At 40.0% G+C, this 25,528-nt stretch overlaps 1 protein-coding gene across 5 annotated transcripts in view; it reads right to left on the bottom strand.

Annotated features, from left to right (window-relative positions):
• sgsm1a (small G protein signaling modulator 1a) overlaps positions 1 to 24,299 on the bottom strand; it is a 28,566-nt gene extending 4,267 nt beyond the window's left edge. The window contains exons 1-23 of one of the 5 annotated variants that reach the window (XM_029280401.2): positions 24,223 to 24,299; positions 24,040 to 24,083; positions 17,743 to 17,818; positions 11,327 to 11,489; positions 10,900 to 11,052; positions 10,742 to 10,809; positions 10,130 to 10,275; positions 9,427 to 9,564; positions 8,814 to 8,938; positions 8,210 to 8,277; positions 7,894 to 8,135; positions 7,307 to 7,442; positions 6,349 to 6,478; positions 5,868 to 5,932; positions 5,603 to 5,748; positions 3,936 to 4,064; positions 3,670 to 3,852; positions 3,222 to 3,293; positions 1,753 to 2,994; positions 1,534 to 1,658; positions 778 to 860; positions 524 to 633; positions 302 to 398 (exon numbers count right to left, since the gene is read on the bottom strand). In XM_029280401.2, coding sequence (XP_029136234.2) covers positions 302 to 398; positions 524 to 633; positions 778 to 860; positions 1,534 to 1,658; positions 1,753 to 2,994; positions 3,222 to 3,293; positions 3,670 to 3,852; positions 3,936 to 4,064; positions 5,603 to 5,748; positions 5,868 to 5,932; positions 6,349 to 6,478; positions 7,307 to 7,442; positions 7,894 to 8,135; positions 8,210 to 8,277; positions 8,814 to 8,938; positions 9,427 to 9,564; positions 10,130 to 10,275; positions 10,742 to 10,809; positions 10,900 to 11,052; positions 11,327 to 11,489; positions 17,743 to 17,818; positions 24,040 to 24,083; positions 24,223 to 24,241 — 3,760 coding nt within the window. In that variant the 5' untranslated portion in view covers positions 24,242 to 24,299. The remainder of the gene's footprint in view (positions 1 to 301; positions 399 to 523; positions 634 to 777; positions 861 to 1,533; positions 1,659 to 1,752; positions 2,995 to 3,221; positions 3,294 to 3,669; positions 3,853 to 3,935; positions 4,065 to 5,602; positions 5,749 to 5,867; positions 5,933 to 6,348; positions 6,479 to 7,306; positions 7,443 to 7,893; positions 8,136 to 8,209; positions 8,278 to 8,813; positions 8,939 to 9,426; positions 9,565 to 10,129; positions 10,276 to 10,741; positions 10,810 to 10,899; positions 11,053 to 11,326; positions 11,490 to 17,742; positions 17,819 to 24,039; positions 24,084 to 24,222) is intronic. The other 4 variants (XM_065966157.1, XM_065966162.1, XM_065966166.1 and 1 more) reach the window with 4 other exon arrangements.
• Between the last annotated feature and the right edge of the window lie 1,229 nt (positions 24,300 to 25,528).

Raw genomic sequence — 25,528 nt, 5'->3', positions numbered from 1 at the left:
GGTGAGAAAGTTAACAGAAAACAAGATAGCCCATAGCTGATTCTTAGAGTATAAAGCAACATTGTTAAAAATATTTTCTTCATTTCTTCTTTTCAGCTGTGTCAATTATTTCATGAGTAGAGTGTGTTTTTATCCAAAAATAAATCTGATTTCTAAATCCTTACCAAGCCCCGATAACTGTATACCTTGTTAATAAACTGCCAAGAGGTCTGACGTTTCATGCACAAACAGGGCTTAAAGAGGAGTACATCTCCCACTCTTCTAATTTGCACAAACACTTTTCATCGAGCCGTCACTGTACCTCGCTTAAAGTCAAGGAGAAACCAGCGGTAACAGAAGTAGAAGTGGGTGTAGTCTCCGTTCTGGTGCATTAGCTCAAAGAGCTCAGAATCCAGGATCTTTACAGAGAGAGGATCACAGGAGATTCAGGAAAAGACATAATGAGACTGGTGGTGAGAAAGCCAGGTGTCTGTGGGTAATACATGGATTTAGTGGTATCTGAGAGCTACTTTACTGGTGTCACCTGGATTAAAGAGCGCATGTTGGCAAAGTGAGTGTCCATAGCTCCTCCGTGTGGAAAGTTCTGATTCATTCTCTTCATGAGCTCAGAGAAGCAGCTGAAGGCCAGGGCCTCTGAGAGGAGCGAACGGAGAGAGGAAGCAGGAGTGAGTAAGTGAGTGGGCAAACTGTGCTCTGTTGTTTCATAAATAACCGTTAAATATACACCAAATGTCAGAGAAGAGGGAAAATAAGAAGTGATTCAGAGTGTTGACTCACCATCATCCAGAATTACGAGAAGAGGAGCGAGCAGATCACACATGCCTTGCACGTACCCTATGTCAAGGTGCCTCCAGATATAGCTGAAAATATACAACCAAGACATGTGAACTTATTCATCCTGGGTAGTTTTTATCTGCAAATCTGAGACACAACCATATTCACAATTTACCAAATCAACTGTTGTTGGACTACTTCATGTGTCGCGATGATTCATGGTCTCATGTGTTGATAAAATAAAATACTAAGTCCTAAAGGTGGTGCTAAAATTAAAGATAGGCATGAGTTTCCCTGTTTTGATTTCATCTGTAATGACTTAAAGATGCACTACAGAGAACAAGGATTTATTTTGTAGTTTTAGTTTGTGCAGGTTTATCATAAAAAAAAAAAAAAAAAAAAATTTAGTCTCCTGATACAGCTGGGAAGTTTAGTTTAAAGAAAATGTTGCTCCAACATGTGTAATTCTTACTTTTGTTGGGGACTATACAGTTTAATCCCATGCTTTAGTCGGGGACTTTATGCAGCTGTGCACTGACGAACATTAAAGGTGTTAATGTGGGATGGACTCAAAATAAACTAAATCTGGCATGTCCTTCATAATTAAGAAAAATGTCACAAATGTGTGCCTCATTCATGTGTCTTTGTCTGTTTGTGGACAACATTGGAGGCTCCTACATCAGTCATTTTCTATTTCTCATATAAAAGGTATAAAATGCACATTTCACATTCTATTTGACTTCCATGTCAGTGTTTCACCTGCACATGATGTTGCGCAGTTTTTCCAGGTTGGCAGGAGTGAAGTACCAGTAGTTTCTGTCACAGCGCTGGACATCCTTGTCAATGCGGTGAAGATTTAATGTATATAGGTCCAAAAGCTCTTGCTGAAAGAAACAAAACAATTCAAAATAATTTGAAAATCAATGTCAAAGCGGTGTTTATATGAGGGTAAATGAATTTGAGAATATTTGTGCATACAGAGAAGGTACTCTCAGCAGATCCTTGGTGGGTCACTTCAGTCTTTGTGTTTTCTGACCCGGCCAGAGAGTCAAACTGGGTGTAAAGGCTCTCCATCTCCGGCTCCTCAGACAGGATGGACTCTGTGCCTTCTGGACTTGCCTTCTCCTGCAGGAGCTCCACATTAGAAGAAGCCGAGTCCTCAGAAAATGTCAAGGCTTCACAACGCCCCTTCCTGCTCCAAGGCACCATGGAAACTTTGGCAGTGGGGATCTCCTCCATCTCTATGGCAGAGGGAGACTCATCAGACTCAGTCATGACCTGAGCCTCGTCTTTCTGAGAGCTGAAGTAAGCTTCCTTTGGCCTCAATACCTCGGTGTCTGCCGTGAGAATGAGGCTCTTTTCAACTTCAGAGACCACGGGTTCTACAGATATATTTTCTTTGTATTCTACCAGAGAAACCTCTTGTGTGCTAGTATTTGATTGGTCCATTTCCTTTGATATCAACTGTGTTTCTGCTGTTTTCTTTGATGTTTCCTCTATACTCCTTTCCATATCTGTTTTCAGCTTACTGAATTCTCCAGCTGTTTTTGTTGCAGCTGCTGATACCATCAGAGTATCCTCATTGGGCACTCCTTTTTTTGTTTCCTCTAACTCTAAAGATTTAGCTCCTTTGAAGTCTGCCAGTGCATCTTGGTCTTCCTCTTCTTTTGTTTTAATAACTCCAGACTCCCTAACAGTTTGTTGTGTTTCGGGTTGCAGGCTTTTCTCTTTGTTGGCCTTCATAAGCTCCTTTTCAAGTGGTTGGATCATGTTATCAGCTGTTTCCTCACTGTTGGTATTTTTTGCAGTTTCAGTCACATCAGCCCTTTTCCCCTCCCCCACCCCCTCCCCCTCTTTGTTCTTTACTTGACCTTTCCCCAGGCTGTCCATTTCCTCTGTCAGACCTTCACTTTCTGCCCCTCCATGTTTGACAGTTGCAGATCTCTGTGTTAGATCAGCTGTAGCGCTGTCCTCTGTGCTGAGTGAACCGTCTGACAGGCCTGAGGTGACAGAGAAGTTACGGGAGGAGGGGTGTCCAGAGTCAGGAGAGCTCGTCTCGTTCTGTAGAGTTCCATTTTGCATCTTTGGCACCTGTTTGGCCTCTTCATTTTTAGGCTCCATCTCGATCTGGTCCACTTCCTCTACGGATTCAAACACCTGAAAGAACAAGCCAAAGGGAAGCAGGCTACTCCAGGGGAAGGGATGGGAGGATGTGAAGAACTAGCAGGAGAGAGAGTGCAGGGATGAGGAGTATTGTTTCAAAAATTGAGAAAACATGCGTTACTTTAGCTATATACTGGATGATGATTCAGAAAACTTCATATGAGGCTATAAGCTTCTTTTTTTTTTTTTTAAACTCAAAAGGGGCCATTCAGCTTGTATGAAAGACAATCTCAGAAGGCATAAAGGACATTTCTTCAGGCTGTAATAGAGTGAGAATTTGATACCTGTGTGCTGCTGCTGGAGTCACTCTGTAGGCGAGCCAGACTCTGCCTGTCTGAACTCTGGGAGGACTGGGACTGAGTAATAAAGACATTCAGGCCAAGATATTGTTATATGAAACTTTTTTCTTTTTTTTTACATATCAAGTCTTATTGCTTCTTCGGCACACACATTGTGCTCACATTTAAATGATACTCAAATGCCTAAGCATTTGCACTTCTGAAAAGCTGCAAGAGCATGGGCAAAGCCCAATTTTTTTTTTTTGATTCGTCACTAAAAAGAAAAAGATAATAATAGATTAACAATGGGATTTTTAAAAATTAGAATAAGTAGAGTCCGTTTCTAGTAAAATTAACCTTGTTTAAAAATTTAACACATTCAAGTCACAACATAACAATAGTGTCTGACTACATCACTACACTACATTTCTGAGCACACATCTTCCTGGTTCACCTCATTGCTGATGGTTGAGTCGTGGTGGACCATCTTCGGACTGGGGATGTCTATGCTCGCTCCAGTGGAACACTTTGCCAACGCCGCAGCATGCTGCTCCTTCTCCCGCTGCTTGACAATCTCCTCACAGCCGAGCCATTCACGCATGGTCTGCTGGTAGCACACTCGGACCTGCTCATCCACCTGTGGAGAGGGATCAAGGATCAGTTTTTTTTTTAAATTCAAAATACTCTGAAAGTGAAGTCATAATCATGGACATGACAAACCTCCTTTCTCTCCTCCTCTGACATTCCAAACTGATAATGACCCAGCAGGAAAGGCCAAACCTCTTTACGCAGCGACGCTTCAACACCGCCAAAGTATACCAGGCGAAGAAGCTCCTTCTCTTCATATGCCTAAAGACGATTAGAAAATATCATCGGTCAACTCAGTACTTGCATTTCTCCTGTGTTTTTAAGAGAAATATCTCCCTCTGTACAAAAATAATCTTTGCAGAGCATCAAAACATCATGGCAGCCTCCTGTAAGCCCGACTCCAGTCAGACCAGAATGTGATGAATACATCATAGAGGATAACATATGTTGGAGACAACAGGCACTGCTGCTTCTCCCAGCTGTCATTATACATTTTGTGCTCATAACTTGCAATTAACTTCACAGGAAGATTCAATAAAAACCCCTTCAGATGCAAGTTAAGTCCTGATCAGTTTTCCTGTTGATGACACTCAACCAGTTTTCTATTGGTATTAATGCATTTAAAGGGTTAATTTGCTCTCCTCCATACACATTTCGGACAGGTTGTTATGGGTTTCATGCTGTAACTCAAAACAGAATAAATTGACGGTGTAATGGATTAAACAAAGATTTGAAAATTACTCACTTTACCCACTAATGGACCAATTTTTCCAATCCACTTTTTTGTTTAAAGAATTTACTTTTTCTAAAGTAATTTCATGTTTTCTTTCTTTTTATTGATTATGTATAAAGTACAACATTACTAAGGAAAAGTTACTAATACTGAGAAACTGAAATCAAACAGAACTCAGTGTTGTAGGACTCCAGCTCAAGTAGTTGTCTAATATTGTGTGAAAATGTTCATTATGTTTCCTCTTTAACTGTAATGATCCCTTTATAATGTCCTTTCATTAGCTCCCAGACATCCCATCTATTATAAAGACTTCCATCCCTTCTGATAGCCATGCTGGATCAGGTTTGTAATAATCCATTGGGGTTGTTTTTTTAACTTAACCCCACTATTGTCTGAATACAACATCACTAATTAAATATATGTTTGCTTTATCTGTAAATGTTTTTTAATTTTTAAAATAATCAGTGAGTGAATTATAATTCCATTACTCACCTCATAGAGTTGCATGGATTTGGAAAGTTTTTTCTATTGACTCTTGTATCTTCCATTTTATTGGATGTAAAACATTCACATCATCATATTTGAGTTGCATAAAAATACACCATTAAATTAGACAAACATAATAACCATTAAAAAGAAAAAAAACAAGAATATATTTTCTTTTAAAAACATGTAAAACTCTTTCCTAATGATCAGGACAAACTCTCCATGGCTGCAGGCAATAAACTAGAGATGTAGACTCTGAGACTGACAGAAACATTAGTCATGCTTCATGCACATTTTTGTGAGACTAATGGGTTGAGCCACATAATTAGCAGAGGATGAATATGAATGAGACAGACCAGTGACAGTGAAAGGAAAAGCCCTGGAGCGGTGTGTGTGTGTGTGTGTGTGTGTGTGTGTGTGTGTGTGTGTGTGTGTGTGTGTGTGTGTGTGTGTGTGTGTGTGTGTGTGCGTGCGTGAACATGCGCATGTGTGCGTGCGTGTGTGTGTGTGTATTATGTAAACAGCATACTGCCAACAGTCAAGCATGTGATGTTTGTGTTGTGAAACAAGCGATGCTTACTGTGCAGTCCTGGAGGAATGTCTGCCACACGTCTGCGGTGAGCCCTTTGAAGGCATCACGTGGCACATCAGGGGCAACAATGGTGTGATTGACGAGAGCAGAAAGGTGTGTTCGCACAGTGGACAGGTGACGACAGTATGCCAACCCTGGTAGACAACACAGTTTATCACTTAATGCCTCTGCAGATGCTAGAAAATCAGAATGAGTAATGTGTACTAATTTCCAGCAATAAAGCTCTTTGTGTTCATTATAAGCGGTCACATACAGCCATAGAAAGCCCGAGAGATGATCTGATACTTCATGTTATCGCACAGCAGCTTCAGAGGAGTCCTGCAGGAGGAAAACACACACAGATTTATTTTCTATCATTAAGATGTCATTAAAGTAACCCTCTACCCTCGATTTTGTGTGATTATTCACACTCTCCTGAATGTATGAGATATCGTACTGAATGTAGAGTTTGTTACCCTACGGTGATGCCATACGGAATTAATTATCCCAGTAGTTTGCCTTTTAAACCATTTTTCTGCCTCGCATATCACACATCTACCACATTCTCATTACGAGCTGAATGTCACATAATCATCTCCTGGGTAATTGCTGGGTTTTTTTTTTTTCTGTGTTGAGAATTTCTGGTAGGCACAAAGGGACGTCAGGTGATTCTTCTGTGTCTCTGCAGCTTTCAGCGGTTTTCCTGTCACGACCCAACACAACTCAATCCAGCATTGACAGTGTATATCACCCACCTCTCATGGTTGCACCCCTTGGGTGTCATTCCGTCGGAGAAACTCCCCTGAGAACAAGAGGAACACGAAGCCTTCCTGAGAGTGGGGTGCCACATTGTAGCTCCCTGATCCATCAAGTCTGGAGGAGTCACTGCAACAGGCACACACACACACACACACACAAACAGCAGACTCGGTCTCTTATAAAAGCATTATGCTCCTCAGGCTTTTAAGAACAATCACATTTGCACTTTTGATTTAAACAAAACAGCAACGTTTCACATAAGCATAATGAAGCTGATTGCTCTTCATCTGCTGAGAGCACTTCAGAGTACTTCTTTGTTTGTGCTTGGTTCCTGCTAGAGCCCAGTTAACACACATAAAACATTGTAGCTGGAAATGATGCATCATCTGAAAGCATTAAGCTGTCATATCTCATAAAATTATTATAAAGAGAAAGATAAAGTGAGCAGGAGCCTCTCTCAGTTAAGGAGCCATATTCGATCAGTCTGTTGTTCTCCCATTGGCTGCTAAAAGGTTACAGAAATGTTATGTGGTAAAAAAAAGTCGTGCAACCTTGTTGCACAGGTTGAGAGGTTCTTTAATAACGCAACACATCAATAAATTAGCCAGAAGCAGAAAACAGGCCAGGAGGATATTAGATGCTGTGAATTAAAGTAAGACATGCTGACAGACTGACAGACAGACAGACAGATGAGGTGTGACAGATAGCTGCTTCCTGGGAGTGAGGAGGATTCTTCAGGACAGGTTGCCTTTTGGGTACAACCAGGATCCCTGTGTGGTTGGGGGACTAGTGTGCAGTCATATGAAGGGAGAGGGAGGAAGTAAGATGTGATGGAGGAGGATGAGCTACAGTCACTGTAACAAACAATGATGATAATTTTCCTACAAATGAAACAATATGAAGCAGCTCATAGGTGCTGCTCATATTCATTTGCATCTGTGGAGAGAATCTCACCAAACTCTGACTGGCTGTTTGGAAATAGGATGCGGAAGACGTAGTCTGTGGCCTCGTCCTCTTCCTTATCCGAGACCGAGTCTGAGGATCCAGATCCCTGAGGAACCCTCTTCCGCAGCTTCGGAAACACTTTTCCCTGTGATGCATATACAACTAGTATTACACCAAGGCCAACAATAAAAAAAATATCTGCCATTAAAGCCAAGCTAAGCCCTGCATGTGAATTAAAGATGATGAGTGTCAGCATGCTTAAGCCTATTAATAGAGGTCGAACACACGTGGGCGGTTTAGCTGCAGATACAATGCTATTAACAGTGCCACAAAAACATCCATTCATTAAAGCAGACACTTATTGTGTGGTGCTGCAGACAGAACATTAAGCCATGCATTCATCAGTATCACTCCAACGAACATCAAAACCAGGCAGCACATCTGCATTAGTGCACGTAAATGTGTTTTTTTTTTTAATCAATCTATTGATCAGATTTAGCTGGAATTTTTTCTTAGAAGAATGCCTAAAACAATTCACTTATATTCTGGATTCTGGAAGCAAGGGAGTGACCCCAATGAAAGACCCCCATGCTGACCTTTCCCCTCTGGGACCAGAGTGGAGGGTCCAGCTGGCCGTGAGGAAGCAGGCCATTCTCTAGGCAGGAGAGGAACTGAAGCAGGTGGCCGCCTCTGGGGAAACGAAGCGGAGGTCTTTGGATTCCATCCTTACTGACAAGCACCACCGTCCCCCCACTGTCAACTACAGGAGATGGACATGATTTCTTTGTGTAACTCCCATATTGACATTTTATTTGAAAGCTGTGTTTGATTGCAGACACTGGAAAAAAAAAAACACAGAAGCTGAAATAACACATAAACACTGAGTTAAGATAAAGGTTTGCGTGGACCCACCTTGTTGATGACAGTGCAAGTAAACTATCTCCTCCAGAGGGATTGTCATGGCATAGTCCCAGTAGATACTGAAGAAAAAGAAAACAGTGTAGTATTTGCATGACAGCTAACAGTGAAAAACTAATCAGTGAGGAATGTTTATGTGTTCTCTGTAAGAGGCAAAATCTCATAGCTCATGGATTCCAAGGCTAATACATTAAGTAGTCAATGGTGTACATAGAGAAGCAGAAGCAAAAATCAATTTTTGGCGAGAGGATCCATGCAAACGCACAGGAACATAACACCGTTTGCTAGTTTGAGAGCTGCCTCACAGTGACTCCGTCAATAAACCATCTGCTGGCTAATGGTGTGCTGAAAATAAGTCTCACCAGATCAGCTTCATACTGAGCCCATGAGCCACACAACGTTAAAGAACTGTGATTTATTCTGTTACACCTGAATTATATACAAACACCAAACAGTGAACGTAAAGCACCAATACAGCGAGTTTTCTAGTCTTCGAGGGAGCACCTACCTAAAACCATTGGCTTTAGAAGAACTACATGCATCATAAACACAGAAAATCAGAATAATAACAATCCTTTTCAGATGAATAATTCTTCACCTGCGTTCATAATCCAAGTCCCCAACTGAGCCGTTCATTAGCTGATTGGGTGTCCACTTCAGGGTCATGATGTCAGCGTTCTGGTGCAAAGAGAGGTAGCCTGGGATGGCTTCCATGTCATCCCGCTGAAAACACAAAGACAATGATGTTTTCATCTATGCAACAATTAAGAGGCGGTCAGTGTGTATGTACCAAAAGAGGAATGTACAGCTGGTGGAAAAGACTGCCATATATACAGTATATATATAAATACATAATGATTCATCACAAACACAAACACATTAGAAATGAAAAGGCTCAGAGAAGAGGAAAAGAAGATGTATGCATTCACCACATGTCCTTGTATTGTTATAATAGAGCGGGCAGGTGAAGCATCTTTTAAAGCCTTTTCATCACACAGTTGATTCCAGAATAGTCAATAAAAAGGACATATGGGCCAGTTGCTAAGAGGATCTTGAAGCATTTGTTGCTGCTATGCAGTCTTCTAAGAGGAATTGTATGGAAACGGGGGCTAGTTCAGGGCTCTAACTCGAAATACCTCTGGTTAAAAATGATGCTACTTAGAGTGTCGTATCTGATCTAAACAGTAATAATGAGGAATTAAGACAGTTACCGGTTGTACAAGCACATTGTTTTTGCCAAACAAAAGGGTCACTCTGTTGTTCTGATGTAGTGACTCCACATATTCACGAGCTGATGGCGAGGGGGATGGGCGCTCATCCATGCTGCTGCTGGAGTGCCTCTTCTGGATCTGCACAAATATGTTATATCAGTAAACAAACATTGTAAACCCGTGCTCATCTGATGACTGTCTTGGCAGAAAGAGTTACAGCCTGCCTGTCAGAGAATACGTTTTCAAATGACTAATATTACATCCATTCTTGTGCACCAATGCATCCACCCTTGAGCCTGATCCCAAAGGCCACACACACACACACACACACACACACACACACACACACACACACACACACACACACACACACACACACACACACACACACACACACACACACACACACACACACACACACACACACACACACACACAAGCAAAACAACAACAGTAAAAGGTTTTGTCATACGCTAAGATAATGTCAGCTCTTAAAAAACAGGAAGACTGAAACAGTGTGAAGGTCTCAGAAACGCTGTGTTCATCCTCCGGGGACGAGCTGTGCTCCATTTCACACAGTCATCTTAGCAGGTCCACTTTGATCTGACTGACAGCACCTTTTTTAGGGGTGTGGGTTAAAACAAGAGAAGCCTGGCACTAGTTCTACCTGAAGATCTACTGTATCACAAGTTGTCATACTTACACACAGTGCAGGCCTCTTAGTGGGAGAATCCTGTCTGCAATGGCCACCATGGATGCGATGCCTTTGCACCAACTCGTCTGCAGACGGATCTGTCCAGAAGTGGTCGGCTGTCTTCATCTTTGTGTACTCCAAAGCACAGGGTCCCACTGAACCAATGAATAATAAACAGTTATGTATTGCAGATAAAAGCAACATTAAAAAGGTGATTGGCCATGGACTATTTTAAACATCAATGAGTCAATCACTGAACAACAATTGACAATAAAGCTACAAAAGAACTTGGACTGGGCTTGTAAACACTACAACACTTCTAAACTATTTTTTTCCACCTTCTGGCATCTCTTACGGGAAGGGGAGTGGGGGGGGGGGGGGTGCTTTCCTGTCTTTATACAAATACTGTGACTCCAGTCCAAAGTAGCAGTGCGATTGTCTCTTGCCCACTGAGAAAAAAAAAAGTTGCTCAATGCTGCTAAGTCAGTGAGATCCTGCCACTGTTGAGACTTCTATTCCTTAGCCTGTACAAGTCAACCAAGGCCTCACATTTTCATGTAAACATAGACCTTGGCTGAGATTACAAAATTGAAAGATTTGCACTTTCACATGTATAATTACCTAACAAAGACGCGAGGATAGGTCCGTCCACAGGGTCCATTAAAACAGCCTCTTTCTCATAGTACTTGCTAGAAGACATACAACACAGTGGAATTTTGATGGGGACATCTTGCAACACGTAAAGTAAAACAGAAAATCATTGGCCTATCTCAACACACCTGCTGTTCTCCACCAGGTAGAGGACAATCTTGTCCAACACCTTCTCAAATAGAGCTGTCCTGATCCACAGGTTCCTGACTCCCTGTGTGGTGAGGCTGGGCAGTCGGGGCATCCTGCGAAGGCTGTCTTGACTTTGCAAGCTTTGACTTCTTCTGCACACATAAATGTCCGGTTTTAATTCAAAAAAACTTTCATCTTTCTCTATTAAGTGAAGCTGCATCTGCATGAAGCTAGAGGCATTAGAGATTCATGTGTAATGAAAGCTCATAATAATGAATTATTCAGAAGCATTTCTGAATAAAAAAAGAACCCTTCAAGTAAACAGACAGCTGTTTGTTGTCATTGCTTTATCTCACACAAGCTTTGATATCTACTTTGAAGTCTGCTGTGATGTGTGAGAATGAGATGTGATGTTTTTACTCTAACTTTGTCTCGATGATCTGCTCCAGCTCTTGGGCCTTTCTACACAGCTCCTCAGCCGGGGCGAAGCTCTTTCCCACCTTCATGAAGAGTGCCGCTATCTTGTTGCTACGCAGAAAGCCTGCTGCTCGTCGTTTCAACCCGTGCAAAACACATGCCTCCACTGCGGCTGTGTGGACACAAATACACGGTTAGGCAAAATAATACATACTATATATACTGAAATGCATCGATCTTAATATCATATGACAGTATTGCATTTAACTAGGGGGCTTAATGATAAGCCGAAGAATATAAAGGCAATAAAAAGGGCTATGTTTGACAGCACTGATCATTTTTGTAAGCTAAATGAACCGTGGCCATATAAATGGTGTCACTAAACACTTTCTGTTGAGATGTTTAGCTGGGGTGAAACGTCTCAGAGTGAACCTGTCATATGTGATTTTGTTGCTAGCAGGAAACCAACAACACCCAAACAACATTAATCATCTGCGACGGAACAGTTCTTGCTTTCAGTGGCATTAAGTATGCCTCGTTAAACATTAAGCAGAAAATGGAAAAAGTACAAGCATTCATTTTACCCCAGTCCTTTTTCAATTTACCCCAAAAAATGTAAGTCCAATATTCACTCTGAATTTGAAGACTGTGCATTACTGTTCACTGTACATTGTGTGACCTGCACACTTATAGTCATTTCCTATGTAATTGCTTCTAATACATCAAGTTCAACCTCAATTACTTTATTGCACCAAGATAATCTGCTCACTGCTTGTTTTTAAGGGAGTACTGGCTACGATATTTATTATTTAATATAAAGAAAGTATCTATAATTCCATTTCTACTATATATACATTTAACATTTGGATTCACAAAGTGCATATGTATACACAGTGTGCATTTTGCAAATTTCCTAAACAGCCTTCCATTATATATATATATATATATATATATATATATATATATATGTGTGTGTGTGTGTGTGTGTGTGTATGTGTATACACATGTATTAGATTTATGTTTTGGCTGTTTAGTGTAGTTCTTCAACACTTTTATGGGAAACTTTTTTTTCACTGTGTGCTTTTTTCACAATACATGTTTTTTATTTATGCAGTCTGAAAAAATTGTTGAGCATTTTTTTGCATTCACAAAATCGTCTTTTCATAAATCAGTAGATTTCAGTGATCTGTAATGGACATACAGGTCGATGACAAGATGACACACTTTTCTGATCACTCAGCTGTGCAGAAAAACAGACACCCCTCTTCCCTCTGAGGCCTACGTGGCAGTGCCTGGAGCTGTGTTGACATTTGAGTCCTCTTTCTGGACTAATCCTGTAGCTCTGTTCACATGGGGTCGGGGGAAGGCTGGGGTTGCCATGGAAACCCCTGTTGATGGAGCGATAGCGCTCTGGGAGAGATGAGCTGAGGGAGGGGTGGGAGCAACTCATCAAGATGGCGATCTCTCTCTTTCACTCATCCTCACTCCTTCAAATCGCTCCTGCATCTCTCTCCTGTCACTCTGTTAATCTGTGGCCTTCTCTGTCACTGCTGTTAACAAGGTTTAACTCAAGCACAGGGCAATAAAACAACAATAACAGTCTTCATCATTCACGTTTTCATTTGAAATGTTTAATACGTCCTCATTATCTGCTTCATTTCTTCACTCTCTCTTTGTACTATGCTCCTTGTCTCTTGTGCCGTCCTTTTCCTGCTCATCATAAGAGCAAGAAGTTAAATGTCAGAACAAAGCGTCACATTAAAAGGTCTCCAAATATAGTTCATCCTCCTTACTCTCTCATTGTGTCTGTCAAACAGTCTCAGGTGGCAAAAGTGCAAAGAAAGTCACAACAAACCTTCACACTTTTTGAAAGCTACTGTCAATCAGAAAAGCCATGGACAGCTGGACTCCTCGAAAATGAATAAGGGCATCAGTGGCAGTGTTACAATCATTATTTTATTTTCCTTACACATAGGAAATTTGGTGATCCATACTAATATAGAAAACCAAAGGGCTCTGTCCCTTTTGAAATATGAGAAAATGTGAAGTTACCACAGCGGGTTAAAGTGGGATGATTAAAATGAGGACCATGTCATTAGGATCTGATGTGGATTAAGAGACTCGTGGGCGGCAACTCACAGCTGACCAAACCCTTCACTCAGTGCAGTCAGACTCACAGAAATTAGGTCTTAATGGTGGCCAGTTTGTCAAAAAAAAAAAAAAGGAGATGCCATTTAAAGACAACACTCCAGGCTCTAGTGCCTGGAGTTTGTTGTTCTTATTTCACATTTCCTAAACAGAATGATTCATACTGCTGATTACTAAAATTATTTCTAGAATAGTCAGGAGCACAAACAGCCATTAGTCGCTGACCAAACAGGCTACCACACCAGGCTTTATGATCTAAAAAGCACCAAAAGTCCATTTTAATTTTGGAGGGCATGTTTTTCCTAATAAAAGAGGAAAGGTTTACTTAAGTTTGTTCCTATAATGCTTAAAATAAGATAAATGAAGATGAACAAGTGATCTGACGTTGCTTTACCTATATCACCATAAGTCTTGTGACAATGTATTGAATTGGCTGCAAATCTACCGCTCATTATGTTTGCATATCTCCAACTTACTTTATCTGCATCTTTTGAAAATCTTGTATTTTTAGCACAAGGAGTGGGAAGAATTGAGCCAATTAGCTGCAAAAGACAAATGATTTTGTAGGATATGACAGAAAAAGTCAAGAGCAACATTTTGATGAACACAACTCAAATTAGAAGTATTGATGTAATTTCAAAGCTGGATGCATTTTAAACTTTTATATCTATGACTGTCACCATCAGGTAGACGTGGAGGACTTCTTGAAAAGCTTCAAGATGCATTTCATCAAATTATGTGATGTGCTCACTGCTATTTATCTAGTAAGACAGCAAGTAACAATAAGTTAAGGGATCTGTGTGACTGATACACAGTGAGGACTAAAACACTCAGGCCTGCCTTTAACCATCAGTGCTTGGTTCTTACCTTTCTTCCTGCATGACACATCTTGACATAGAACTACTGATCTTTCACTAAAACCTGTGGTAGTTTGTTTGTTTTGTCTTTGTTTTGCTACTTTTTAGTGCTCCCTAGTCCACAGTGGCCTTTAGGCACACTTTCAGACTGCCTCATCAAAGTAGCCATTATGGTGGAGGCTAATTGCTCCCTGGTGAGCTAGCCGTGCTCCTCTCCCATCCTCCACTCTCATCTTTAAACAGAGCAAAGCTGAAAGAGGACGTGTAGTAACAAGAGCCACTGGATTATAGGGGGAGTCAGAAGGGGGAGGACAAGAACCAAAGAGATGACAGAGTTATCCTTGGCTGCTAAGTGTCCTCAGAGATGTATTATGATAGATACGCAGTTTTTAAGACAGGCTTTGAGGTGGTCGCATGATTTATAACAGGCCAAAGTAACTGATGACACAAGAACATTTAAACACCAAAGGGGACCCACAGAGCACAAACAATGACCACTATACTGACCTTCAGAAACAAAAATCCATCACGCTACTACAAAATGTGTCTACTGTGAGACAATCTACTTTCATAACCTGCCACAGGGAAAATAAAATAATAACATGCTATTTGGAGTAAGCTGATTACATAGAGAGTGACTGTTGTACAATATTAACTTATGCTGGTTTGATAGGTTTTCAAGCTGTGAAGCAAATTCCTTTCACACTAGGAAATCCAAATCTTTCCTTTCATCATGAAGCAGTGATCTAACCTTTAAGAAGGTTGATGCAGAAATGTGGGACTTACTCAGACTGTTTTTCATATATTAAGCTCCACGTTTGACCACCTTGTGTGTGGTTATGGGTCACTGTGACTGTGAAGTTCATCTGTGTGTGTGTGTGTGTGTGTGTGTGTGTGTGTCTTTTTCGCAGCAGCTGGTCAAACTTTGTCTTTTAATTTTGCAGATTTTAACTTTTCTTTCTAATTATTTGCTACTTTAAATAGTAGTGTCTCCCACTGCCACACTTCTGTTAATGAAAAGTGTGAATTCATATTTTCACAACAATATACAGCAGGCAAGCCAATAGAGCCAATTAATGTCTCCAAATTTTACCCACAGTGACAAAGACAAATCGTATATCTGCGCTGTCTGTCTATTTATTTCTAATGCGAGTTTCTAAATTCCCATTTTTTTCTTGTAAGTGTTCCCTTTTAGTAAATATCTTTGGCATATTTCTTAAAGACAGGGACATCAGCCAGTAAAATAAAATAAAAGCTCCTTAACTTGAGACATATAATTCATTCTGAGATATTTCTTTAATGATTGCAGCTCCAGACTGATCCAGACATCTGAAGAATGCGACCTAGTATCTCTTCACTCTGTGAGTAGCACTAGAAGGTTATAGCAATGACTTTTGCTTAAATAATGACATTTGAAAGTCCTTTATTTCTATCGTACTCTATATACTCTTGAACAAGAGCTGTATTGATGATGTGGCTCTCCACATCCATCAAATGACTACTTGTTTTTAATGTGGCTGCTCAAGTCTCCACTTCCTTCCTCATTAAAGAGGTTAGAGGCGTATACGTCCTCGCTCTTTGCAAACCATTCCTGTTATAGGAAAGCTAATCCAATAAAAAGGACCAACAACTTTATTCTATCCGCTCAAATGAAATAAAACTGGTGTAGCGTCATAACCCCTAGACTGCATGTACAGTATACAGGTGATGAAGAACGCTCATTTGTCACTAGTTAGTAAAAGATGGATGTTTTCTCATTCTTTGTTTGGCTTAAAGAAGCCGCCTTAATCATTTTGTTTCTGTTTATTTGGTTCTGTTACATTCAAGAGGAAACAAGGGACTATGTCACAGTCTACATGGAGAACTCTTACTTTAAGTAAACATCTAACTTTAAAAAGGAAATGAATTACTTGTGAGAGATCTTCTATTCTTGGTGGCTGCAATAGGCCGCATGGTGATAATGTAAGAAAAAGATGTGTAGTCATAAAGTGGCTTAACTGGAATTGAAAGTAAATATCTTTTACTCTCTTTTTCTATTTAATCCTTTGGCAGGTAACTGCTTTGTTAGATTTAGGAAGATGTGTTCTGTATAATGAAATGTGTGACCCAGGCCATATTATGAAATTACAATGTGACAGAACGAAACGTATTCATGTAAAAAAAAAACTGTGGCTCAGTTGGACACTCCATGTGCAGAGGCTACAGTGCTCCAAGGGTGCGTTCGAATTGTCCCTCCTATCTCCTTTCACTATCCACTTTACCTCAACCACGGAAGCATTTAAGTGGCGGCCATGATAAGAGCCGTTCGAATTCTCTAAAAGTTAAGGAAAGGTGGGTCAATGCTTCCTTTATAACCTCCTTTAGCATAGGATACACTGGACCATCCTTTACCAAAGGAGATGAGATATGCCGCCCCACAATTCCTTGCGGCTGCAACATTTAAAACGAGTCGCGCATCCGACCGTTCACGGAAATGAACGATGATCGTAAAGTGACACAGATCATGTAAGGGATAAAAGATAAGAGACATTTTTATCCAGATGATGTTTTATTCAACATATTTCATTCACTTAAGAATGCTGTGCAGTTGTACATTTGTATGCTTAAAATATTATGTGTAGGCTATATCTTGCAGAAATGTAACAATTAATTTATACAATCATATTTATGTTGATGTTGATTTACGAGTGGACAGGAAGGTGATGGTTTCACTTTTCTTACTTGTAGCCTGGTAGCCTATATTGCTTTTATTTCAATCCCAACCTTGTGGTAATTAGGATTATTTCACCGGTAAGAAGGCACAGGGGAAAGTTTTTTAGATGCGCTTTTAGTAGCCCATTTTCTGAACATTGTAGTTTCAACACGGCGGACCCACATCATTAACCTCTGCCGGCCCCTCGCATTTAATGACATCGCCTAGTGGAAACGTGGTCGGATTGTCAGGGCAACGAGATCGCCTTTCCCTAAATCCTTTATGAATTCTCCTAACATCTTTCCTTAACCTCATGACGTTTTCCCCAGGGTTAAGGTAAAGTGGATAGTGAAAGGAGATAGGAGGGACAATTTGAACGCACCCCAAGTATCAGTTGCAGATTTGACCCCTGGGCACAACCATTTGAGGCATGTCTACCCATGCTCTCTCCTCCCCACATTTCTTGTCTCTCTTGAGCTGTCCCGATCGATAAAGGCAAAATGCCAAAGAAATCATCTCCGAAAATGTATCAGAAAACATTGCTAAACCAATATATTTATCTTGCAAAATGTAATATACAGTAAAGTTGACACAAAGGTGGTGACATAAGTTACTAAAAGTTACACTTGATCAAATGAATCGATGTCACTGGAGCTCTTTGCAGCGTTAAACTGAACCTGCAGAGGTTATAAAAGTCCTGTGAATCATTGGTATGTGTGGTTACTCACCACAAAAGGACACAATATGGCTGCTGTCTTCGTGAACAAATTTCCTGGTGACTGACTCCTCCATGATCTGCTTCACCTGTTGACGACATGTCAGATGCTGGATGAGTCATTCATTAACATGGCACGACGAGCACACACACACAGCGCCTTTTTGTTTAGAGTTTGACTGATTGCTAGAACTGTCTTGGAGAATAATGAAGACAAATGATAAAGGTGTAATCATGAAAAATGAAAAATGATAGCAAAATGAAAGGAAGAGAGCGCAGTTCTCGGGGAGGCGAGGTAGGATTTAAAAGTTAGAGAAGGAGAAACAATGAGTGGGAAGAATTGAATGTTAAGTTGGTGGATGAGTCACCAGCCCTCACCCTAAGGACCTCTACCGGAAGAAGGAAGATGTACACATGGGAATTGGGGGGGGGGTTGGGGGGGGGGGCTTCCATTCATCAAAGACCTCTCTTTCTGAACAGTTTGTCATCCTCAGTGGAAGCAATTGATTCTGTTGCGTCAAAGACCGATGATTTCCTTTTAATGGAGACAAAACTTGTATTTTAAAGAGTTGGAGAAGGTCAGATACACATGCTCACAAGGTAACACTGCGACATCTCTCTGCTGACGACTGAAAGATCAGTACAACCAGGCAACAATGAGACACCCCCCTGTGTGGGCACGGCTCTGCAATCTGCACAGGGAATATCATCCTCCGGACACAGCCACACAGATCACGGCAATTTCCTGCTGAAATGAGTCTGTCCACAATTACAACATTACACTGCCAATCCACTACACACACACATACCACACACACATACCACACACACACCACACACACACAGCTCCAATCCGTAGGTGGTGTGAGCCAGCAACAATTAGATTTTCCACAACAGCTCAGATTTATGGATCAATAATTTCCTGTTTATCGTGTTTGATTATAGTACATTACTTTCTCTGTTACATTTAAATATTAAAGATTGTCCACACTGAGACACAACTTAATTGTATGTTCTATTGGATAGTTTAATTTAAGATGAAAACGTTGTATTTCTTAGGGAGATCATGTTTTTATTAATAACATTTTATCTTAAAAGTAATTTGTAGATAAAGCTGAAAGATTAAAAAATAAAATAAAGATAATTAAATATACAAGTGCCTTAAAAAATGAACCAAAAGAAGCAGTTTGTAGGTTTTAGTGGCATCTCTTTTAGTTAGTTTAGTTGTGCCAAAGTGGAGTTTAGTTGCAGATTACCAAAGTGTAGAAAGGTGTAGAAGAACTTAGTGGCCTACAGACTCACATAAATGCTAATGGTTCTCTCTAGAACCCTGTTAAGTTTGCCCATTCTGAGCTACCTTAAACGTGTCAGCGCATTGTGTAACACTCACTGCTCCCTCTATAGATATAAAGAGCTCCCTCTACAATAACAAAAGCACAATGGATCTTATTCTCAAGAGAACAAACACTAATCCAAACTGATTTGTGAATAGTCAGTATCTGTCAATAAGTTTAGCCGTCAGTTCTTACACATTTTAGCTTTGAGTTAAGGTCATTTATACCACTATTGTGATGTGGACAGTCTGTATTCTGGAAACAAAATAAGGAAGCCAGTTATAAATGCTGTAGAAATAAGGCTTTGGTATGATTCCAAAAATACCTGACAGCAACTTATCAATTTGATGTATTAAAACCCAATGAAAATACACCCTTTAAAGCAATGGATCTCAACTGGAAGGTCGGAAACCCAAAAGTTGGTCGCGGAGCCGTTTTCAGTGGGTCGCGAACGTGTGACTGGAGAAAAAAAAACAGTGTCAAAAAGTCAATCAAGCGCTCTTAAAACATGCTGGTTTAGTTCCTTCTCTTTATTCCGTCACATGTTTTGTACAATCCGAGGTCCAAACTGCACTATTTGTCATTCTAGAAATCTGAAAATATCCAAAATTTGTAGTAGTTGGTAGTTGGTGGTGGGTTCTTAGGCTAGACCAGTTGAGAACCACTGCTTTAAAGTATACATACTGTACATGGTATGAAAGTACCAAGTTCCAACTGTAACCACATAAATAAGATCTAAACTATTAAACATCATAATGCCCAAATATATACAGCACGTGTATAAAAACGAGAGAAAAAACTAACACATCTGAATGCATACAAGTCCAGAAGTCCTTGTTGAGTCATTTTCTTCTTCGAAAAAGCAGCATATTAGAGGGAGAACAATAAACCATGAAGATTTCAGATTTTACTGTGAGACACAAAATAACTTTTTCCATTGTGCTACTGAGACTAATCTTCCCACTGAGCACTGATTGCCCCCTCACTGTTAACACACGACAAAGAATGAAAATGACTAATCTCTCACTTGTTAAAAGGCTACAAAGGTTTGAAAAACAATTGGAAAAAAAAAAAGTGTGCCCAGAACCCTGCTACCATTGAGACATTTATAAATAACATTCACTTATTAGATGGAGTCATCGGGCACAGTTTGGCCTGTTCGCTTCAGTAGCATTGTTGTCTTCGGCATCCACAGACATGATTCATGTTGCCAACAAAACACAGACAGTGCCAGTCTGATGTGATGCACAATTGTTCTGCTTATGATCAAACTAGTATAAAAGCCACCCAAACACACACACACACACACACACACACACACGTAGAACACAGGGGAGTTGTATGAACCAGTTTTCTTTCTGAGTGCACCTGACATACACAAATCTGATTGATTTTCCAACCTGAAGCCTCCCTCTTCTTGTTTTTACATCTCTCTCATCTAGGCAACAGATCAGGCCTCTGAAGAATCTAATATGGTGAAGTGTCAAAGCAGAGACAACCTGCCGGTTTCTATGGAGACCGCACGTGTGGCAAAGCGGATCACTTCCGCCTTAGGAGACGTGTCAACAACATCCATTTATCTTTGAAATGAAAAAAAAAAAGACCTCCCAAACTACAGTAACCAATCAGAATAAAGATCTATTTTTCCTACGTCTACATCCAACAAAATAAGAGTCCTATAGTGTGCACGTAATCTACCCCAAATGTACCATCTTGAGAAGCCACAATATGTATGAAGTGACGGGACATTCAATGTCTCCATAATAAACGCCTGATGATGAACCTGCTCTAACAGACCACTCTAGCTTGAAGGCAACAGCCCGAGTGATAAAAGATCTTCAGAGTATTCCAATTAAGTCCTGCAACAGCCGAGCAGAGGAATAAGAGCCAGAGAGAAAGCCCAATCCATTAACCTCCACCCTTCATTATATATCATCTGTGTAACCAATGATGAATGAAGGGATTAAACAACTGAGAACAAGGAAAATAATCACATGAATCAATGCATACTATGATTTATAGTGGTGTAACGACAGTTGGATATGCAGATTCACATTTGCTCGCTTGAATAACAGCATACAAAAGGAAAAACATACTGGATTCAGTGACAAAATCAAAAGCCTCGGCAATCTGCCACATGGATCTCATGCAAGTTTATTAGGCATTCAGATTCAAATTCATTTCAAATATAGCATCATATCTTAGCATATCCTATTTTATACCATTCATAGTGCAACTCGATGATAACATATTCACCTAAACAAAAACTTCACTATAGTGTAACTGCAATAATATCTAGAAGAGTTTCTTAAAAAAACAATAGTATTTCATTATCAAGGATTGTTCCTGGAGTTTGTATCAATCGTGGATTAATGTGTTATGCTCATATTGAATTAGATAATCTCTATTGAGAATAAACTCAGGGCAAGACTGGTGGATGATATTGCACTGTGCTGAGAGAAACCTTGTCGTCAGTGAGCGATCAGCCTTGAAAAAAGGTGAAACAGGAAGGTAGAGATCTCTGTGGCCTGTCCTCTGACAGTCTCTCTACCGCTCTCTCTCTCTCTCCTTTAGCAAACACAGGTGTGTATTTGTATTTGTGTGCATATGATGTACAAAAAGATAAGAGGGAGGGGCATTGTTCTGAGGCCTGATCAGAGGAAGATAAAGAGACAGACTTTGAGGGTTCTGTATCAAAGCTTAGGAAAATTAGAAATCTCATTCAAACCAATTTTGTCCCAGAAGGTAATTCTGCTGCTACAGACCTCCGGTGCTTTCTGGATAATGGCCCACATCCAGGTTTATTTGAGCAGAATGGTCACAACAAAAAAAACCAGCTGGACATGTAGAGCGTGAGAACACAGCATAGAGACACCATATGGTAAAACTCACATGAGTAATGATAACCATAAACCAACAGAAAATCAGTGTAAACAACTTTTATCTTTACTCTAAAGGAAACCGGTTTATCAGGAGAAGCACACACAAATTAATGGAACTATTTGTTAATTACCTCTGCTTGTTTTCATTAGGTGCCATCTGTGAATTTAGTCAACTATCATGCGGTGTTGTTGGTTCAAGTGACTCCTTTAGGCTGCGTTTTTTGGGAGAGGCACTGTGAATGAATCTCAGCGAGGCCGTATCAGCACACAGGAGGCTGTTTTAATCATGGGAAGGGTCTGGACTCTACTGATAAGACTGCAAACAGGACTCAGGGGGATCGTGTTAACATTAATTGTTAATGTTCCTCTGTTTCAGTTCAGTTTGGTTTCAGTGGACCAAAGCCAACAATAGAGGAGTTGAAGAATGTTTGGAATCGTTTGAAGTTGTTTGCTGTAAGTGTTTAAATAGGAAGTGAACAATGATGATGTTGAGAAAACATACCCCGAACAGACAGAGGGAAATAAAAACCTCAACAGTAGACACCATAAATTAAAAGTATACATGTCTGCAGGACAGTGGAGACACAGTGAAATGACACATAACAGTGTGCTGATACTCTTCTCTGATATTCAGCATTCATTAAAGGTGCACTATGGAGCTCATAGAGAAATGGGAAAAATTGGAGAAATGTACAGATTCTGTGGTATATGTTTATAACTCTATACACAAACTGTCATCAGAGGAGAATTTGGTCCCTGTAACACCGTTTGAAGATAAAATTATACGCAAGAAGTAATGGTGGGGGGCCACAACAGTGAAACTGTAACTCTCCTGTTAGCTTTTATTATTTAACATCTGGTGTGTTTATTGTTTCTATATGTGTTATCAAACAGTTTACATAACAGCATTAGTGTAACATTGTATTTCTCTTCTCCTATTGATAGGGCAGAGCTTGTTTCTGAGCAAACGGATGAAAAGTACTCATCCACTGCAAAGCCTTTATTATGGCATGTCTTAGGTTAGAGTCGTCTGATTTAATAAAACGGACAATTTGCAACTGGCTAGTTAAAGACCTCTCTACACAATAAACTGGGTTAAAGATTTATGAATGAAGTTGTCATCCTGTGATCTTAAGACAGTGGTTTATCACAAACCAATGCTGTGTTTACGAGTTTTGTTTCAGTAAAAATCCAGAATGCAGAACTGCAAGCCTCCAGATGAGATGAGAGCTGTTGGGCAGAATGAACAGTAGGCCTAATAATTGTCATTTTTGAAAAGAGCAATAAAGAGTTGGCTTGTTCAACTGCTGTGTCTCGTTAAACCTTCAGAATCTCAATTTCCACGATGACTCTCCTTTATTCAAGTGATCTTTAATTCAGTGTACATCATGTCCAACCTTTGGGGTTGTCTGTATGGAAGTGTAGGCCTATGTCTCATTTGCTGACTGCTGAACTCCTGTTATAACTGCAGCACATTCAAATGATGATTGACATGAAGCGCAGAAAACCAGCTGAACAAACCACCTGAGCTGCTTCCACTCAACGCCAATTAATCCTTCGTTTGAACTACACACACATACACACAAACACACGTAGCCTAGACTTCATGTCTGACAGAGAGAACCCAATGGCTTTGCAGGAGGCTGATGGTTTGCTCTGCCATTAATACCACAAACACTGACTACAGACAGACAGACTGTTTGCTCCACCCGAACAATTACAGCGCTACTGCACGACCACCCAAACAGGGACCACTCAATAAGACTTATAGAGCTTAAACATACAACAATCAACTTGTCTTCACAATAAAATAACTACTCATGCTATTTAATTGATTAAAATAGTTTTATAATCTATATGTTACGATACAGAGGTGCATCTAATCCATTTACCTGAGGTGTCATCATCAGGAAAAGACTAAGCAGTAGGCTACAGTGAAAAAGTAAAAGTGAAACAGCGTTTGTTAAGGATCACCTGAGAATCCTCTGTTCGCAGGCTACATGTCAAACTGGACAGTTTTATATTTTTTTTGTTTGTTTTCCCTACAACATAACTGCCGAGCCACAAAAAAAAAAGAAAAAGAAAAAAACCCACCTCCTTCTTGACGGTGCGCAGCAGCCTCTGACGGGTCTCTGCCTCTAAAACACAGAACACAGGGTCCACACAGCATGTTTTACAGTTTGTCACAACTTCACTTGTTATATATTCTTACAACAACCCTTTTTTTTTTTTCCATAGAAATATTTATCTCAACATGTTGTTTTTTTCTGCTCCCACCTGCCATGTTTGTTGCCATGGATCCTGTCTCCTGTCTGCAAACTGCGACCCTCCCATCAGCTGAGTGTAGCTCGTGCACTGCGATGAAGCTCGAGACTCCTCCTCCTTTCAAACACGCCTCTTAAAGACACATTCACTGTAAACATATTGGGTAAACTCGGCTTTCTAGCGTTCAAATCGGGGAAAGAAAATATCTGAATTAGAAACAGAAGCATCCATTATGGAAAAAAAAATATTAACAAGAATAGTTCATTCAAAATATACTATATTCTTATTTTGAAGAAAAAGAGATAATGCTTTTGATTCCCTCATTTGCAATGTTTGCTTCCTTTCCAAAATAATTATTCAATCAGGAATTTATTGCCAATCCATTTTAAAATGTAACTCTTACATACCGGTTATAAATTGAGATCTTGGTTGTGTAAATGTTGTAAATCCCTTAAAATTATACATTTTTTCTTTACGCCATCTTGTGGCGAGAAAATAGAAAATAGAAAGACTCGGACAAGAAATCTTCACATTGATATTTAAAAAAAAAAAGATGTACATTGTCAAGATATATTTTTAAAAACGTATTGAATCCTAATGTAATGTACTTTTTTTTAGCATTCACGAAGTGCCAGAAGTCATATGGGCCAACACGCTTTTAAAGCTAAAATGCTCACCTTCTTTACATACATATATTTATGGAAACATTCAGGGACAACACGCCTGTAGCTCTAAATCTGTAGGATATCAGGTCAAATAGTTAACACCAACAGTGAGGAGAAAATAAATATTTGTACTGATAGGAAGCAGAGTTTACTGGATTAGATAACAATTGATGCTGATAGACATTTTGTTGCTTAATTTTCAACAGCTTTATGAGAGTTGAAATGTGTAAATGTGCCAACATTTACAAAGAATTAAATCCTTAAAAGTGCCATGTTACACTTGTTTCTCAGAAATGGTCACAATATAGCTATACCTCATGATGTCCAGAAGATGGCGACTCTGTCATCCCAGTAATCCAGTTTTAAATGAGTAAGAATATGTTCAGGAAAATCTCCATTTGAATCAGAAGAGGAACTGAAAGAGCTGGAAGCAACAGTGCAATGGAGTGTGGAAGTTTTTTGGGCCTGAAGTCCAGCTTTGCCTGCAGGACTGACCTGTCAGGTAGATCAGGTGGTGAAAGGATGGAGGGATAACATATGATGACAGACGGCCACGTCTTGATGGGACCCCCATACCCCATCCCAACCCCTCCAATACCTCCACCCAATAGCTTGGCTTCATGTTCTAATAACCAACTAAACACACTGAATTT

Source organism: Labrus bergylta, chromosome 2, assembly GCF_963930695.1.
Source record: "Labrus bergylta chromosome 2, fLabBer1.1, whole genome shotgun sequence".
In the NCBI taxonomy this organism is placed as follows: domain Eukaryota; kingdom Metazoa; phylum Chordata; class Actinopteri; order Labriformes; family Labridae; genus Labrus; species Labrus bergylta.
This window is presented reverse-complemented; position numbering and strand designations above follow the sequence as displayed.